Consider the following 20899-nt stretch of genomic DNA (forward strand, 5'->3'; position numbering starts at 1 on the left):
AACCTGCTTTTATCTACTTTGAGGTCCATTTCCTGGAGGAAATTGTTATTTCTATAAAATTATCCATACTGAACATTATTTTGGTTAGTCTTAAGTAAGCTTGTTCATTTAGCTAAACCATGTCTTTCTCAGGAGCTATAACACTCACTCAAACATACACATATTGTATGTATTAAAGTTGTTGCAACAATGCTAACATTCTATAGACCTAAAAGCAACGGCAATGATAACAAATTAATTAAACATGAACTGACTTAATTTGATTCAAGTTTTATCGAATTCAAAAATTGGTGGCAAATATTTTTCTCAAAGTGGGTAACAATGTTCCATCAAATTTTTCCCAACATCTGAAAGGAATTTTTGTTGTTAAATTCCAAGTTACTATGCATTATTTAACGTTTGATACAGCTTATCAAGCACATGTTTGTTAATAAAAATGAATGGCAACATTCTGATATCTCTAAAGTCATAGAGGTAACTATTTATTGAGAAAGATGTGCAAAGTGTGTTGTTGTTCATTCACAATTATCATTCTTGTTTAAGATAGATATTGTGATATTGCTGTATGTTGTAGAATGTTTTAAAAGCATTCCCTCCACCTATATTTAGTTGCCTGCACTTTTTACTACCTTCCTAACTCTTAAACATAGGGCAAGACCCATCCACCCTTTACAACAAGTGAGTTTATTGAATTTTTTTTATAAATTCTGCTCTAGTCAAATTTGTGGCCACACTACAAACTCTGACATGGTTATTGATATAAAATTGTGATGATCAGAGTACATTACTTCTGTTTTGCTGTCCTGTCAATATACAAGTATGTTATTTCAGTAGCTTAACTGGGCGCAAGTAGCAGATGATGGTCTTGTTTCTTCATAATGTTGTAGAGTGGGTGCCACCAGACTCGTGGTTTGGACCTTGTTGGGCAATTTATTTTCTTGCTTTTGAGGCATTATATAACCTGTTAAAAAAAAAACTCTCTCTTCCTTCGTATTTCAGCTGTTTTAATTAGAAATATCCAAAACTGAGAAATCAATCAGACAACACTTTTGTCTGGTCAATAGTTCCCTTCTTCAGTAAGTTTTAATAATCAGCATATACTTAATCTTTAATTATTTTTCTTTGCATTAAATTTTATTTTGTTTTCCATTTCCCTCCACCACTTAGTTGAGGAGGTTTTTTCTTGTTCTTTTCCAGTCTTACAATTTACTTGGCTAATTCACTGGTGCTGGTGGCACAAAAAAAGTACCCATTGCACTGTTAAGTGGTTGACATTATAAAGGTCATCTAACTGTAGAAACCATGCCAAAGCTGATAATGGGGTTCAACACAGCCCTATGGCTTGCCAGATCCTGTCAAACCATCCAACCCATTCCAGCATGGAAAATGGACATTAAATAATGATCCTATTTAGCTTTCCTTTACTATATTGATGAGCCATCTTTCCAAACTGTTATCAACTGAACAGGCCTTCAGTATGGGTACCCAATACTCACCATTTCTTTGTGTATCCCGTCCATACATTGGCAGCTACCTCTCTTATGTACGTCAACTTATATCATTATGTTCAGCTTATTTCTCTGCTTTCATTGAGATAGGTAAGAAATGTTTGGTGTTTTTCTTGTGAAAGAAATGTTTTATAGCTGGATGGTTTTTATGACATTTGAGAATTTTATAATAAAGACTCGGGTAAATAGAATAAAATAACTTTCATGAGGGAAAATTACAATACTTGCAGTAACAACTTATTCACAGTAGAGTTTGTACTGCTGAAGACAGAACTTGAGTTAGCCACTTCTTTCCATGAAAACCACAACATAACACATACATATAAAATATCATCTAGGGCCAAAAGCTCCACTTATTGTCTTTTGGATATGCTAGTGTTCATTTCTTAAGACTGTGTTACCCTTACCATTTGAAATATATTGACTTATTTGGTACATGAACATCATACCTCAAACATCTTATATTGGATGCATAAATACTTAGGGATATGATTGTTATATTTGGGGTGATGTGTTTGGTATTATTTCAGTGACACTTCACACCAGTGAAACTGTACTACAAAAATAACTGAAGCTAGCATTCTAGCATTCTTGTGAAAGCTCCTTTACCAACTTAAATTACACTTATATATTTGTTTGATATGGACTACTTCTTATTTGGTTTTACATCAGTAAATTGTTTATCAATATGCTGAACCATTTCAGATACAACAAGCCTTAACTGCCATGCTTGACTATAAGCTTTAAAGAGTGAGTCAACTTATTGGTATTGACTTGTTTTGGCTGTACACTCATGATATGTATCCTTTGTATGTTCATGAAAACATATATATGTGCAAACAACGCCTGGATAGACAAACATGCCTGCAGAATATGTTGGTTGAAATTTCAAAGTCTTTAGTCAATTATGCACCACTAATTTAAGCACAGATGTAGAATTGGAGACATTGTAAATATGTAATTAAAGGGATGGAGGGGAATGTACTAAATGTTATATGTGGCAACATCTGTGTGGCAAATCAATCATAAGTACCATAAAGAAGTATCTTTGGGTTTGGTTTTGTTTGACCCAGCTAAAGAATGTGTTAAAACCAAATGAAGAAAATCTAATCTCAACTAGCACATGTTACATCATCGATGAAATACATTATTTTACCTTGAGTAGATTGACAGCAGCTGTTGTTTATTAGTCATCAAAATGACCAAAGCTTTCTAAACGGCATTGGGTGTGAAGTTTAGTCCAAAATCCATTATTGTAAAGGTGTGGTTACAATGAATTTGCAATAAACTAGACCATTGCTATTCAATAGGTTTGATAAGTCACGATGTGTTGAACTTTTTGCATTTCCTATTCCGAATGCTATTAAACAATAAGTGTATAGAAGAATGTATTACAAACATTACAGCCTGCTATGCTAACCTTGGATTGTAGAGTGCCCCGCTGCTCTTGAGGACACCTATTGAGTCAAGTATGTCAACATCAAAATAAAAATCAAATGGAAATTGTAGTTAAGATACCCATGCCGGTGACACGTAAAAAGCACCAACCAATTGTGACAGTTTGCCAGCCTCCTCTGGCCCCTGTGCCGGTGGCACATAAAAAGCACCCACTACACTCACGGAGTGGTTGGCGTTAGGAAGGGCATCCAGCTGTAGAAACATTGCCAGATCAGACTGGAGCCTTGTGCAGCCTCCTGGCTTCCCAGACCCCGGTCGAACCGTGCAACTCATGCTAGCATGGAAAACGGACGTTAAACGATGATGATGATTACAATATCTATTTTATTTGTAGGAATATTAACCCTTTTCATCCCAGTCCACCTAAAGCTACTCTCGATTCTATGATGCAAACTTCTTGTTTTAACCTTTTTGGTCACAATCCACCTGAAACCAATTCTTGTTCTATGACACAAACTTCCTGTTCTAAAGTGATTTTAATTAAAAAGATCTGCCATCTAAATTTTGTTAATTTATGTTCCAAATGCCAACTTTATAATTAGTTATTTTACTAAATTCTTCATTGTCAAAATCAATTGCCTCAAAGACAATACATTTCAATAGAAATACAATAATGAAACGGTTAAAGTGATCTAAATTAAAACCTTCCGTTAAAATCTTGTGTTAATTTATGTTCCAAATGCCAGCTATATACTGACAGTTACTTAACTAAATCTGTCATTATTTTCAAAATTAATTGAAATAAAGACAGTGTAACAAGAAAGTTGACTTTCTGTTCTTTATTTTCATAAATAACCAAACTCAGTGTGAAACATTTTATTTTATTAAAAGTTTGAAATGATGTGAATATTTCTCGCTGTTGATCTCTCTCTTTTTTTCTTGAGCCAACAAGCTCATTAGACCAAAGTTTACCCCAGTTTCTATCAGGTTTTAATGATTGAGAGTACAAGACCATCCTCTGAACAGGGTCCAGTCTGCCACAGGCTTAACACCCTGCTATTGCAGGTATACATTTTCATCCAAAATAGCAAGAAATAAAGCACCTTGTTCAAGGTAGCAACATAGCATCCAGTTCTGAAACTGAACTCAAAATGTTTCAATTATGGAGCCCAACACCCAAACCATTAGTTTGTACACTTTCCCTTCTCATTGTTTATATATCTTAAATCTTCCTTTCAATGAGAAGACCAATATCTATACTGAGATAATTATAACATTTAAAGTGAATTCACTCTCAGAGCTTATAAAGTGTTTAATATATATCATCATCATCATCATCATCATCATTTAACGTCCGCTTTCCATGCTAGCATGGGTTATATATAATATTTATGAGGTTTTTTAGTTATCTAATTAAATTATTCAGACTATGAATTTTTTCTTTCCTCTTGGTGTTTTTGTTTTACTGCAACATTAAACCTAACCACTTATTTAATTTCCTTTCATTTTCCAAACCTCTCTCTTATTAATTTTGTATTTCCCATACTTAGCCAGTTTATTGTTTAGTAATTACCTACAACATATTTAACACATTAAAATCTATATTTTTCATACCAAAGTATGAATAATCTGATAGGAATTCAAATTTGATATATTCTAATGTCGCAGTGCTTCGAATGATTTGGTTATTTGCTAAACTGAACATATTTAAGTAGGTTGACGCTTCAGTTATTGGACCTAAGTCCCATATTATAAAGCCAGATTCTCTAACCTAGAACTTGATCAACAATAAATGTATTAGAATTATATGCATGTGTTAATATCTGTATGTGTGCATATGTGTATATGTATTTTTGCAATTACATACACAAAGTGGATAATCTCATATTTTGACATGCATGTGCTGATTGTAAGCAAATTCGTCATCATTCATACAAACTGTCGTTTGTCTGCAGTTCTTCACAAAAACATGTCTGGACTGTTTATAAATCATTAGACAAGGGAATTGTTATCTTGCTTGAAAACAAGGGAAGGCTGGCATCAGGCAGGGCATCTGGCCATAGAAAATTCTACTTCAGTGAAGTCCCATCTGGACCCATGCAAACATGGAAAAATAGACGTTGAAATTATGACGGCACTGATGATGATGATGATGATACATTTGGTTCTCAGCCAATAACGACAAGATAAACTATGATTGCGTGATTTCTGGTAACTAGGACATCATATTATTGACTGAACTATAATGGGAAGTTACTTATTTGGAGAAATATATATATTCCTTTTTAGACTGTCATAGTCATAAAAGAAAAAAAAAGTATGTTTATGTGTATCTATATTTAAGTTTCTCTGTGTTTTCATGTTTTCATTAGTTTTATGAATTATTTGCTCCCACCTTTGATAAATAAATATCCGTTTCTGTTAATTTAGTGGTGATGATGTGATTACAATAGTTATAAGAAAAGAATAATAAAGAGATGAATTGGTGCAAGGAAACAAAAGTCCCAAGGGTCTTTTTATTATATATATATCTATATACACACACATATATATATACATATACATATTTATTTATATATATATGAGAGAGAGAGAGAGAGCCTTTTGTTTTTTCCAGACAAATATTACATCATTTCCACTTGAACTGTATTTGTCTCATAAAATATACATTTTTTCCCCTATAAACTATTTGCTTAATATCCCTGAGCGCTCATTATTATTATGGCGCCACATAAAAGTATTTTTTTTTGTTAAACAACTGATTTTTATATTATTGGTTGCTATTTATTTTATTTTATTGTTCTTGTCCAACACTGCATTTTACTAAGTGGCTGATGTCGAATTGGGGTGGGTTTTCTATACCAACTAAATAATCATACATTTGATATATTGCTAATAGCTTCCAAGACATCATTATTATTCATATTATATAACTCCTAAAGATTTTTTCTATTTATTTATTTATTTATTCCATTTTATCCCCCTCTCCTAAAAATGTCTCTCACGCCAAATAATCCTTTCTTAATTTTGGCATGAGACCAACAATTTTGAGGGGAGGGGGAAGTCTATCACATTGACCGCTGTGCTCAACTGGTATTTTTTTTTTTATCGGTCCCAAAAGGATGAAAGGTAAAGTCAACCTCTACCTTTCATTAAAGCATTTGAACTCAGTACATAAAGTGCTGGAAGAAATTCTGCCAAGCATTTTATCTGACATGCTAATGATTCTACCTAATCACTGCCTTTCTCGCACTAAATAATACTTGCTGGAATTAGATGTCTTTGGTAGTTCATTCAAGTATTCTGTTCTTTACGTTCAGTCTTAATTCTTTTGTGGCTGAGTTTCAAATACCCTGCTTATGTGTTTCGAAAATAATCATAAATTTGCAGGGATTTAGTAAAGCAACTAGCTTTCATTATGGAAATATTAGTAACATAGCAAAATGTTTTTAATAGGAACAGGCATGGCTGTGTGGTAAGAAGTCTGCTTCCCAACTACATGGTTCTGGGTTCAGTCCCACTGAATCTTGGACAAGTGTCTTCTACTATAGTCCAAAGACCAACCAGAGTAAATTTTGTTAATAGAAACTGTGGAAGCCCATCATATTTATAATTATATTTCTATATGTGTGTGTCTTTGTGTTTGTTCCCTCTGCCACTGCTTGATAACTGTTGGTTTGTTTACATCCCTATAACTTAATGAGAACAGTAGTATGAGTACCAGATTCAAAAATTAAGTACTGGTGTTGATTTGTGGACTAAAAAATTTTCAAATTGGTACCCCAGCATCACTGTAGTCCAACAAACAAGTCCAAACAAGTAAAGGATTAAAGATAAAAGGTTATGTCATTTTTAGAAATATGTCACTGAAGGATTAAAGCCAAGTTTATACAGCTGAGCATTTTTTTTTTTTTTGAATGACATCCACTTAATCATTAAGTAGGAATGATAGTTGTTTTCAGCTTGGATTACTGAAACAATGGAAAAAAAGTAGAAGGTAGATGTTAAGTTCTGGACTGAGGACTTTTCGGTCTGTAATCCAGCCCATACCTGCTTTGGAAGGCCCCAAATTTTCTTGCTTGATATTTCATGGTACCATTCTGACAAGGGACATTCACTTTACTTCTTTATCAATTTAGCTTAAAACAAGAATCATTGACATTCCGTGGTTAGTTCAACACTTGGGTGGTAAAATGATTGCTCCAAACACTTTGTGTCTTTATAAATTTCAAGTTTTGCCAAACATTTTCAGACCACTTTTACCATAAAAAAAAAAACATCAGGATGAAATGGATTATAAAAAAAAAAAAAAAAGTGGCAGGGCTTGGTTGAGCTCATTATCATACCCATACACTAAATGTACATTTTCAGAATTCAAAATTGGTTGTATATTTCGGGGTGGATGTATTTATATGTCTACATTTGGCACTAATTGATTTGTATTATAGTTACTAATGTTTTTTGTTTTTTTTAAATTCCAGACTTGAAAGCTGATATAGATCATCTGTGGAAATGGCTTCAAGGTGTTGAAAATCGTCTTTTACCATTGTGCATACGAAGTAGTTGGACTACACCCGAGTTGGAAGAAAAGTTAACTGAACACCAGGTATTTAGAATGTTTTGTTTATGAATCTATTAGTGTTTCTTTCATATTTATCTATGTTATTCATTAGAGAAAAGAGTTAATTTTATATCGCTATATAAGAATAAGAATAGCTAAATGCCCCCCCCCCCCCCAGCTAGATTAAAGTTCGTATTTTCAATACCCACCAGTGATGTTTCATATCACTTCTCTGGTACTTAATTTATCAACCCCTGAAAGGATGAAAGGCAAAGTCGACCAAATTCCACCGAGGTCGACTTTGCCTTTCATCCTTTCGGAATCGATAAATTAAGTACCAGTTACTCACTGGGGTTGATGTAATTGTTTGTCCTCTCTGTGTTTTAGCCCCTTGTGGGTAGTAAAGAAATAGGTCTCATTTCTCTCCTTGTGAGTAAGTATGACAAGATGGCTTGTGCCATAGTTTCACTAATTGTTTTAGGTGCTTGTGTAGTCACAGATAGACAAGCCATCTTCCTTTGACCCAACAGAATATCTAGTGTGAGACAACTGGAGGGAGAGAAGGCTGCTCTGTCAGTCTGCTGGTACTCCTTTTCAGCTGAATAATATGGGGCAGAGTGAAATTATGTGATTTGCTAAAGGATACTGTGTACTACCAGGTTCAGGAACCCAAACCCATGAACTTATGATTGTGGGTTGAACACCATAACTATTAGGCCATGCAGCTTCAGGTAACAAGCTTATTTCCACTCCAATAAACATAAACATAGCAGTCAAATGAACCGAAGGAAATTAAATTGTAGTGTGCCACCTGCTAAATGGTTTCACCTGCTCAAGACTAGTAACTGAAAAACAAGGTTTTGTCAGTAGACTGAACTAGTAACCTTTGTGTAGTGATTTACCAACAGTTTGTTGCTTTGCTCAAGGTCAGCCCTGATTGAGCAGATATATGATCAAAAACATTTCAACTATGACTATTTCATCTTATTCGTCTATTATAAATCTGATTCTGTGTAATCCATTGTAGTTCTAGATATAATTTTTTATAAGACAGTAAGGTAAAATATGAGGGATATTTGGCTGCTATTTCTAGCAGGTCAAGAGACTATGTAAGGGCTTCCTTATTGGCTCAGCATGGCCAATATGTTGGTTTTGTTGGTGCTGTGGATACTGTTATTGCTGTTGTTCAGTGGTGGAGTGGTCAGAGATTTAAAACTAGTTGTTTTTCTCTTTTGGGATTTACTTTTATAAAATCCGTTTCTTTTTAGTTTTTTTATTTCTTCTTAATACTTGTTTTTAAATTCCTACCCCATCTATCTGCCCACCCATCTATCTGCCCTTCCATCTATCTGCCCTTCCATCTATCTACCCTTCCATCTATCTACCCTTCTATCCATCTACATATCTATCTACCTCTGTATATCTATCTTTCTTTCATTCTATCTACTTCTGTGTATATCTATCTATCTATCTATCAAGCAAGCAATCAGCCTGTGTACATTTAGTCTTACTCTTTCTGTATATTACTCTCTTAATCTTTCTTTTCTCTCTCTCTCACATTTGCCTTTCTTCTTCATCCCCATGTTATTTCTCTCCCTTTATAATTTACATCCTTTCTCTTCTCATCACTTTTCATCTCTCTTCACCTCCCTCTTTCTATCTATTTAGCTCATTCTCCTCTTTCCCCCTTCCCATCTATTTATTTATCATTTTATCTATCCTTCATATTCAAAATACAAAGGTACACTGAACCTCTAAGGTTGGTTTGTTCTCATGTACCTATGTGTGCCCCTGAAATCTATCAAAACTGTGTCACTCTGTAGGATAGGATCACTTATTTATGTCCTTTCTCTAAACTCTATCCTCTATTGCACATGACCTGGTCTTGGTCTTCAATTCCTACCTCCCCTCTCCCATTACAAAAGCTCCCATTGTGCCTGTGCCTACAAGCTCCCTTCCTCTACTGTTAGGACCACCAACCCTAACACCACTGCCACCACCTTCCCTGCCTTACAGCTGGGAATAGAAGCAATACTCAGCTGGAGTTGAAATTGGCTCTTTTCAGTTTCATGGTTTTTTTGTTCTTAAATCCATCTAAATGAAAAAGGTAATGTAATTTGTTAAGCATAATAGTATTTAATATCTGGAATAACTTCCATTTATCAAATTTTTAATGCATTTTTGTGTTTAATTTAAGCATGATTGAAATTTTTTGTCCTGTTTTCTTAAAGGGATTTTTTTTTTGGTTTTTTAAGTGAAGACATTAAAAAAATGCTCTTTCACTCACGTGGCTAAAATTCTGTTTGTTAATGGGGTCCTGTCCCATGTAGTTTTCTACTTTGTCTTTCCTGTCATCATCATCTCCAGCAGAAATCTTAATTATATATAATTGTGTGTTTGTGTGTAAGTATGTGTTTGTATGAGGTTATAGTTTGTTGTTTAGCCAAAAGTCAGCACTGATGGAAGATTTTTTTTTTCCCTGTATTCAAAGTGTCCAGCATGAGGAGTTGGTTTATTTTGATTTTTTAGATGATAGGATGTGATTTCAGGAAGCTTTGGCTGCTATTTCTAGCACGTTGAATGACCATATACAGGTTCCCTCTTCTTTTAATTGTTTCATTGTGAAACTATTTTATATACACTTCGTGTTTTGTATATTTATTGAACTTTATATTTTATAATAATCCTTTTTATAATAATACACACCAATTTCATTTATATTGTGATGTTATACTTGACCTTCTGTCTTAATTTTTTTTTTTATAAAATAAAATCAAAATTATTTTCCTTCTTGAAGACATATCCATACAGTATATTTTTCTTTCATTTATCGGATTGCTGTCCAACCTGTTCACCCACCCATCCACAACGTGTATACATACTTTTTGTAGTCTATTTTTGCAATGCCTCTCATCAGTCACTCTGGTGGTGGTAAAAGACAGACTAAATGCCTTGTGATGTTAGTTCTGAGACTGCACCTTTTGAGTTCAAATCTATCCAGGATCAACTTTGCTTTCCATTCCTTGGGTAGATAAAATAAAGGACTAATTAAGTACTGGGGTTGGTGATGTTAACTTATCCCCTCCCCTCAAAAACCACTAGTCATGTGCCTAAATCAGAAATCATTGAGGTCAACTTTGCTTTCATCCCTCTTGAGGTCAATAAAATAAATAGTTGGACCCTGAGATTGATATAATCAACTTCCCCTGAAATTGCTGGCCTCATGCCAGAATTTGAAACCATTATCATCATTATTATTGAGGATGCATGACCTAGTGGTTAGGGTATTCATATACTTGTTTCAGTCATTTGACTGTGGCCATGCTGGTGCACCACCTTTAGTCGAGTAAATCGACCCCAGGACTTATTTTTTGTAAGCCTAGTACTTATTCTATCGGTCTCATTTGCCGAACCGCTAAGTTACAGGAACGTAAACACACAAGCATCGGTTGTCAAGCAATGTTGGGGGGACAAACATATACACACACGTACATATATATATATATATATATATATATACACACACACACACACACACACATATATACGATGTGCTTCTTTCAGTTTCTGTCTACCATATCCACTCACAAGGCTTTGGTCGGCCCGAGGCTAGAGTAGAAGACACTTGCCCAAGGTGCCACACAGTGGGACTGAACCCGGAACCATGTGGTTCATAAGCAAGCTACTTACCACGCAGCCACTCCTACACCTCACAAGACTGTGAGATTGTCGTTTCAATTCCTAGACCAGGTGGCGTGTTATGTTCTTGTGCAAAACACTTCATCTCATGTTGTTCTGCGATCACTTTGACGTATGGCACACCATGCACTTGTTCATGCAACATCAATTTGACGTCAATAAAATATGTACCAGACATCTACCAAAGCCAGTTTGATTGACTACACTCCTTTCAGATCAATGGCATTTTATCAATGCTGTAAGAGAAATCATCATCATCATTATTATTACAGTATTGTCATTTAGTTAGATGTGGTGGTTAACGCCTTTCACTTGCAATACCTTCATATAACATTTGGAAAAACATTGCACCTAATGAACTCTGACTGTAATTATAGAAAAATTTGATGGAGTGTAATACTGAGATATTAAGGCCAGGAATGTTGAACAGGCAAATCAATCGAAGTCTTCAGAAATGTAGCAGGGCTAATAATTTTTACAAAAGGTTCAAGACCTGAAATTTCAAAGCTGGGGGCTAGTTGATTGTCAACCCTGCCGGGGATCCACTGCTTCTTATATTATACTAACTGCAAAAGGATGAAAGGCAAAGTTGATCTTGACAGAATTTGAACTCAGAGCATACAGCCAGAAGAAAATGCCAATAATAATTACAATGATTTCAAATTTGACAGCAAGATGATTTTCTTGGGTTCAGTCCCACTGCACAGCACCTTGGGCAGGTGTTTTCTATTGTTGCCCAGATCAACCCAAGCCTTGAGTGGATTTGTTAGATGGAAGCTAAAAGAAGACCATCATGTGTGTTTGTGTGTTTACTCTTTGTTGACATCCCATAATGGTTGTAAATAAACATCACCATCCGGCAAGCAGAGCTGTTTGTTTTCAGCCTTTCATGGGAAACATGTCTGGCTATGAGGAAATATTACCTTGCTTGGAAACGGATATGAGTTGGTGACAGGAAGAGCATCCAGCCATAGAAAAATCTGTCTCAACAAATTCCATTTGACCTTTGCAAGCATGGAAAAGTGAGCATTAAATGATGATAATATGATGAGCTTCCACACAGTTTTTTCTTACCAAATTCAGAAGACATTAGTCAGTTTGGGATTATAGTAGAAGGCTGCAAAGCAAACTTTTTAACCATACAGTCATTCCAGCATAATTTCTTAACATTTTGATGTATACTGAAAATAGGGATTTCTTTTGCATGTTTTTGTTTAGCCCCAGGTCATCCCTGATACAGCTAATCTGTGGTCAAAATTATTCAAACTATGACCATTGTATCTTTTTCATATATAGTATATTTAGGGCCCCAATAGCAACTGAATGAGATTTACTTACTATTTCTGGCAGGTTGCACTAAAGAGTAAAACAGGACCTTCTGACTTTCATGCCAAAGTCATTAGTGGCATGTGTCAAATGAAATTATCTCATCTAAGACCTGAAACTGTATCCTAGTAATTTAGACATTACATAATAATGGAAGCATGTTTTTTAGGGTTTCACTTTAAAATAGGTCATATATAAATTAAGTACCTTTGCTTCCCACCCACTTGATAAACATCTATCAAAGAGCTATTATTATTATTATACTTTGGATAAACTCAAAAATGATTCATACCCACCTTATATTTCTTCACCTTCTCATCTGTATCTATGCTGAGCTCACTTTCTGCCACACCCTACTGCTGACATTGTACTGAACAAGAGGTTCACCTGTTTTTTTTTGTTTTTTTTTTACTAAACCAACTCTTTTGTTGTTGGTCTCCCACACACACACACACACACACTTTTGTCAACACTCTACTGCTACCATAACCATCAACCCATTTCTACTGTTATTTTTCTCAGTGTAAACCAAATACAAAGATCAGGGCAATGAATGACAGTTTCAATAGTGTTAGAATTTTAATGTTAGTGTTTGTTTTCCCTCCATCCTGTTAGACAGGCATGAGGAGTGAAGTTGTATTAAGAGTTGAGAAAAAGCAAGAATTAGTCTTCTCTGGAACATTAGTGACAGAAATGAAATTTCTTCCATACTGGGAAAATGAAACTATGTCACATATTTTACCACTCAGAAAGTCCCTCGAAACACAGTTTGCTTATGACTGGTTCAGATAATTGATATGGCATATCTCCTTCAAGTGGAGTGAAACTATATTGTCTAAATAAGCAGGTGCTGATTTTCAGATCTTCAACAAGACACTGAACTATATAGGGACTTTTACATGGTGAACAGAAATGAGTACCTGGTTTTAATACAATCTAACGACTTGTCTGACAATTGGTTTTTTTTTTTTATTGTTGAAAAACAGTCTTCTTTCCACTCTATCTGGAAGTGATTTGCTTTTCTTTTTTTCTTTTTTGTACTCTGTGACCTCTGTACTCTCAATTTTCCTTTGTAAATTTGCTTAACTCGATTACATATTACCTGTTTTAAATAGACTAAGGTAAGCTCTTAATTAACTTTTAATTTACACATTTAGGCTCGCCCCCATCCATACATCCTGAATTTTCTTTTTATCTTTTAATTCCTCTTTTTTCTTTTTTTCTTTTTTTTTGATTATGAGGGATTATTAATTATTCTTGCCTTATGTCATATTCTTTGTTGATGTCATAATCCTCCCCACAGATGACTCGATTATATTTTAGGTAATCTTAATTTATCCTTTCTTTTGTTTGAGTATTTATTCATTCATTTGTTTTATGTGTTCCTCCATGCTAGATGCCCTTGTCTCTAACCCATACCTGTCCCTCAAATAAAGGATTTTTTTTTTCAAATCCTTTATTTAATGAGAGATTCAAAAGAAAGCACAGACCTAGAGGAAGGACAACTTGTTGCAAGGAAAATCACTACATCACCATCTTTTATTCAACATTTTCCCATGAGAATGAAGAATGTAAACATTAATGCACACATATTTATGTATACATTATATATGTGACATACAGTTTCTGTCTCTTAATTCAACTCGCAAGATGTTGGTCAAACAAAGACTGCAGTAAAAACCACATAGGTGCAGGCATGGGTTTCCAACCACATGGCTCTGGGTTCAGTCCCACTGCATGGCACCTTGGGCAAATGTCTTCTACCATAGCCTTGGGCTGACCCAAAGCCTTGTGAGTAGATTTGGTAAGATGGAAACTGAGTGAAGCCCATTGTATGTATCTATGTGTGTGTGTTTGTCTCCTCACTACACTGCTTGACAACCAGTGTTGGTCTGTTTATGTCCCTGTAAATTAGCAGTTCAGCAAAAAAGACCAACAGAGTAAGTACCAGACTTTTTTTTTAAAAAAAAGTGCCGCTGTCAATTTGTTTGACTAAAAATTCTTCAAGACATTGCCCCATGACTATCACAACTATCTTGGACAGTGTTACTTATATTTTAGTGATTATCAAAAATTAGGAATTTATATTACTTAAAAAACGCAGCTATCATGGAATAAAGCCATAACTTATGTACTCTGCTTTAAACCATTATAATATAAACTGGACATATCCAGCCTAAATATTCTGTCTGTTTTATGTTCAAACCAGCCAGATCCTGTCTTTTACACCTACCCTATAATCCAAAAATATGCAATCACCCAATTGTAATGTCAAGGCTACAAAATAATGCATGATTAATTTAAAACAGAGTGAATAAATAAGCATTTCATTTGACAAAGTTATATGAATACTCAAGGGTTATGCATGATAGAACTGCTTAACTATAGTTTTATCTCTGCCTTGTTATTCTTTGGTTACTTCTATTTTTCTGTGTCAACATGCAATTGTGTACATTTATTTAGTGATTCATTCACTGTTATTTTGGAAAATGCAAAGTTATGCTTCACTGGAGAGGTCAAAATTTAACATTTAAGCTTTTAAACCAGCCATATCTATCCCAATTATTCTATTTTATATTCAAATTGGCCAGATCTAGCTTCTTACACCTACCTTACAATGTCGTCCTAAAAGTAAACGATCACATCATTGAAACCTTGAAGCTACAAGATAATGCATGATTAATTCAAAAATGAATAAATAACTATTGCATATGACAGAATAATCTAAACAGTAATGGGTTAACTGAAACCTGTTTGGAGTTATCTCCCATACTTGTGAGAAGGGTGAAAAAATTAGTCACTGACTAATGTATTGTTTCTAGTTACTATTCTTATGTTCCATGCTTTGATATTGTGAACATTAACTTAACTATTGTTATACATGCATATGGTACCATTGAATTATTTATTCTATATGTATATCGATCTATTTCGTGCCTACCTGAATTCAGACAGTTTTATGACAAAACACTCTTGTACTATTTATTATATTGTTTGCTATTATTTGAGAGGTCTTTATACAGAAAATATTCCCATCCTTGACTGTTTTTGGTAATTGTTTTTTTCTGTGAATTATATAAATGCAGTTTTTCATAATGTAATTGACTGTACTGGGATTTCTAACTTTGGCACAAATCCACTGAGGTCCCAAATTTGTACAAGGGGAGGGGCATATAGCCCTGTAAATCAATTTTATGACATGATGGGTGTGTGATTTATCATTCCTCTCCCTTCTTTGTTGTTACATAAGCACCAAATTTAACTCTAACAGGACTTGAGCATACAATTTAAAGCATTGTAACTTAATAGGTACAAGCATGGTTGTGTCGCTAAGAAGCTCATTTTGCAAGCATGTGGTTTCACATTCAGATCCACTCTATGGCACCTTGAGCAGGTGTCTTCTACTGTATCCCCAGGCTGACCAATACCTTCTGAGTGAATGTGATAGATAGAAACTGTGAGAAAACCTTTGTGTGTGTATGTGTGTCCCCCGTCCATAACCACTTAACAACAAGTGCTGATTTGTTTACATCTCTGTAACTTAGCAGTTTGGCATAAGAAACCGATAGAATAAATGCCAGACTTCAAAAAAATAAATAAATAATAAATAAAATACTGAGATCAATTTGTTTGACTAAACTCTTCAGACCCCTGCATGGCTGCAGTCCAGTGACTGAAACAAATTAAAAGATAAAAGAAGTTTAACCCTTTAGTATTTAAACTGGCCATATCCGGCCAAAATATTTAATCTGTTTTATGTTCAAACTGACCAGATCCAGGCTCTCACACCTACCCAACAATGTTATTCTACATTAAGTAATTACACCATCAGGATCTTGAAGATATGAGATAATGCATGATTAATTCAAATCAATGGGAATCAATAAGCATTATGTTTGATAGAATAATCTGAACACTAAAGGGTTAATACTGCTTGGCCAATTCCATCATCTTACTACAATTGATTAGTAATCACAAGTAATAAGAACTGACAGAGGTATTTTGTGTTTGTTTGATTGTGATAACAGCATTGTCATCCTAACACTTTCATATCATGGTATCATAATATAGTGTTGTGAGATATATAATGACCATTTCACTACACTGTGATGTATGCATTTGCGTCTTATTAATTCAGTGAATTCAGCAAATGGTGTTTTGTTTTGTATTCTCAAACAAAACGAAACTTTCTTTTGTGTTTAGAATCAATGAGAAAATTATACATGCACAGTCAATATTGCATTTATCAAAATTATCAAATGGATGAAAGGTTGATTCAAAATGATTTTAAGAGGAATCCATAGATAAATCCAGTGAAAGTTCAGATCCTTACAGCCATTTCAAGAACATGTGGAACGAAATAGGTGAACCATTTTCCATCCATTTCTATTATCCACATTTCTTTCTTCAGAGATGTCTTAAGAGAATTTCAAAGATTTAGAAAAAAAAGTTTTTTTAAATATGTTAAAAAAAATTTTAATTTTAAAAATTTGAAGTTTGGAGCAAAAGTACAAGCTATTCACACACATATATATATATATATATATATATATGTATATATATATCTCCAAACATGAAAACACAAAGAGAAAACACAACAACACGAGGACGTGGAACAAATATAGTATTATTGGACGCTCAGGAAGGAAGGGAAGAAGGAGGGTTTAATGTTTCGAGCGGAGCTCTTCGTCAGAAACATAGGAAAAGGAAAGATCCAGAGAAGAGAAGAGAAGACGGAGGGAAAAAAATCGCCAACAGTACACACGCGGTCACACACACACATATATATATATATATATCATTAGGGTACCAAGATGTGTGTTTTGCATAGCTAATATACAAGCTCCTATCCTTATGAATTTAAACTTGCTGTAAAATGAGAAAACGAGATCTGTGAAATAGGCAGCTTAGTGTGAAAATGAAATCAACCACTTTCATTGCTATTTAAGCATTCAGGATACCACTGATTAAATCCATAGACAACATTAAAATGTAAACAATTTATTCTTAAATTCATTTACATAATGCTACAAAGTTTATGTTCAGACAATAATTACTAACACAAATAGCACCGCAGCTCACTTTGGCCAAGTTCTTGTGGATTGCATTTATACAGAAAATCTGAGTACACCAGTAGATAACCATAACTTTATAGATTCAATAGAAATGTTACTTTATTATATCGATTAAAAAACAACGAATTTATGAACTAAATATTGACAGATGGTTCCAATGAACATGACTTGAACAAAACTTATTGAAAGCTGATCCATTCTGTATGTGGGAGTTTTTTCAAAATCTAGGGCAGTTGATCAGTTTGTGCTCTCATTGTGAAAAATTAGGTCTCTTTCTAGGCCACATAAAAATGATTAAAATACCTAAGCTGCTCTTTCAAAGCACTATCTATGAACAAATGATATAGGTAAATTTCATTTGATCACAAATCACATTAATTTTCCAAAATAATTAGTCAATTTCACTATGCATGCACATATGTGTGTATGTTCGTTTTATCTAGCAAGGATGTGCTAAAGTGATTAATGCAAAAAATAATGATAAATAAATAAAGAATATGTGGTGTCCCATAATATTTTGTGTTACCACTAAAGGACCATGTGATGATACTAGGAGAGATACACTGGAATGATTTCCTATTGCCCTAGTTAAATATGCAACCAGTATAAGCTTTAAAAAAACACCTGTAGATGCTTATAGTAATAACGTGCATTGACTTACTGTGCTTGTTTATAATTGAAGGTACCACGTTGTTTGTATGTGGTTTCAGTCAGTCAGATAGAATGCTAATGACCATTTTACAAATATGCCAACTTCATTTACATTGTATTAGCTTGACTTCTTCAAATGTTGGGCAAATATTCAAATTTGCATATCCCACTCCCACCTTATTTTGATACATAAAGGAGATCTTCACCAGTCAAATATTCTTTATAGTCTAAATCCACTCTCTCTAGTCATTTGAGGTTGATTGTGCTGATTCAGAAATACATTCCATTTTCATCATATTCTCCTAATTCTGTGTCCCTTCCTGAAGCAAATATTATCTTTTATGTTTATAAGGTGTAGGAGTGGCTGTGTGGTAAGTAGCTTGCTTACGAACCACATAGTGCCGGGTTCAGTCCCAATGTGTGACACCTTGGGCAAGTCTCTTCTACTGTAGCCTCAGGCCGACCAAAGCCTTGTGAGTGGATTTGGTTGAGGAAACAGAAAGAAGCCTATCTTATATATGTGTATATATATATATGTGTGTATATATATATATATATATATATGTGTGTGTGTGTGTGTGTGTGTGTGTGTGTGTGTGTGTGTGTGTGTTTGTATGTCTGTGTTTGTCTCCCAACATCACTTGACAACTGATGCTGGTGTGTTTACATCCCCCGTAACTTAGCGGTTCAGCAAAAGAGACCGATAGAATAAGTACTAGGCTTACAAAGAATAAGTCCTGGGGTCGATTTGCTCGACTAAAGGCACTACTCCAGCATGGCCACAGTCACATGACTGAAACAAGTAAAAGAGTATAAAATAGTAATTAACTCAGTTTAATTAATTTTCTTAATCACAGGCTCCCTCATAGGGTCATAAAGTATTATTTACACTACATGTGTAAAAAAGGAATAAACCAGAATACCCTAATATCTATATATTTAAAAAAAGCATGTCTAAACAAGTGATTAACTATGTAGTTTGATTAACCTTGACGATCACATGGTCTCTTCCATTTTGTATGTCAAGTATGTTCAATATAAGTAAAGAATTGAAGTTTTACTGGTTTACTTTATTTTTTCCTAATTCCTCGTACTCTATCATGGCCTTAGCTGTAGTGGCTTGACCAAACTAAAGAAACACCTATTGTTATGCTGCAATAAACTTGTGATATAACATTCATTACATAACAGAAAAAGTTCAGATCTCTAAATGGTTCAGTCAATAGTCTACTTTAATATCTCAAAGTTTGTGAATTCCTGTTTACTACTTTTGACTACTTGGTATCCTGCAGCCTATGAATTCATATTTGCCACTTGCTTTTCTTGTTTCATTGTGTCTCTGGACAAAACACTTCCATTGTATACATCATTTTCAGGCTGACTAATGCTTTGTAAATTTGATTGATGGAAAATGAACAAAGCTCATTGTATGTGTGTACATGTGTCCGTGTGAATGGAAAAGCCCAGTTACAAGCCGTGAAGTTTGTTACTGTTTCCTATCAACAAATTGTCTGCTAGCTCTGTGCTTTCAAAGACATGTGGAATAAAAAATCTCTCTTGCTTGAAAACTTGATATATTTAGCCACTGGAAAAGAATCCAACTGTAAAACAATACCTAAATAATTTGTAGTTGTCTAAACCACACTAGCGTGAAAAAAACCCCAATTTACTTTAAACATAGGCGTGGCTGCATGCTAAGAAGTTTGTTCCCAACCACATGGTCCTGGGTTCAGTCCCACTGTGTGGCACCTTGGGCAAGAGTCTTCTAGTATAGCCTCAAGCTGACCAAAGCTTTGTGAATGGTTTTGGTAGAAGGAAACTAAAAGAAGCCCATTATATATATAGATATATACACTGCCGTATATATTTAGTACCACCTGATTGGTCCTCATGCTGGTGGCACATAAAAAGCATCCACTACACTCTCGGGGTGGTTGGCATTAGGAAGGGCATCCAGCAGTAGAAACATTTTCTGATCAGATTGGAGCTTGGTGCCCTCACTCAAACCGTCTAACCCATGCCAGCTTGGAAAGCAGATGTTAAACAATGATGATGGTATATGTATGTATATGTTTGTGTGTCTGTCCCCCCAAATCACTTGATAGCCAATGTTGGTGTGTGTACATCCCTGTAACTTAGTGGTTCAGCAAAAGGGACCAATAGAAAAAGTACTAGGCTTACAAAGAATAAATCCTGGGGTCGGTTCATTCAATTAAAGGTGGTACTCCAGCATGGCCCCAGTCAAATGATTGAAACCAGTAAAAAAATAAGAGAATCTCCATTTAGTGGTAATAGGCACCTTCTCTGGAAGGAGATTGTATTAAAATCTAAGCTCTCATTTTATAAAACACACGCACAGTGTGGAAATTTTTTATTTATATATATATATATATATATATATAGGCGTAGGAGTGGCTATGTGTGATAAGTAGCTTGCTTACGAACTACATGGTTCCAGGTTCAGTCCCACTGCGTGGCAAAGCCTTGTGAGTGGATTTGGTAGACGGAAACTGAAAGAAGCCCGTCGTAAAAATGTGTGTGTGTGTATATATATATATATATATATATATATATAATATATATATATATATATATATATATATGCATATGTGTTTGTGTGTCTGTGCTTGTCCCCCTAGCATTGCTTGACAACCGATGCTGGTGTGTTTATGTCCCCGTTA

The 20899-nt window shown here is 34.6% G+C and overlaps 1 protein-coding gene across 3 annotated transcripts in view; it reads left to right on the top strand.

The window, feature by feature from the left end:
• Positions 1 to 20899, top strand: part of LOC115209158 — a 225695-nt gene that overhangs the window by 101802 nt on the left and 102994 nt on the right. For all 3 annotated transcript variants that reach the window (XR_004998189.1, XR_004998190.1, XM_029777384.2), the window contains exon 5: positions 7388 to 7512. Coding sequence is in view for 1 of the 3 variants with exons in the window: in XM_029777384.2 (XP_029633244.1) it covers positions 7388 to 7512 (125 nt within the window). In the remaining 2 variants the exon portion in view is untranslated. The remainder of the gene's footprint in view (positions 1 to 7387; positions 7513 to 20899) is intronic.

Source organism: Octopus sinensis, linkage group LG3, assembly GCF_006345805.1.
Source record: "Octopus sinensis linkage group LG3, ASM634580v1, whole genome shotgun sequence".
In the NCBI taxonomy this organism is placed as follows: domain Eukaryota; kingdom Metazoa; phylum Mollusca; class Cephalopoda; order Octopoda; family Octopodidae; genus Octopus; species Octopus sinensis.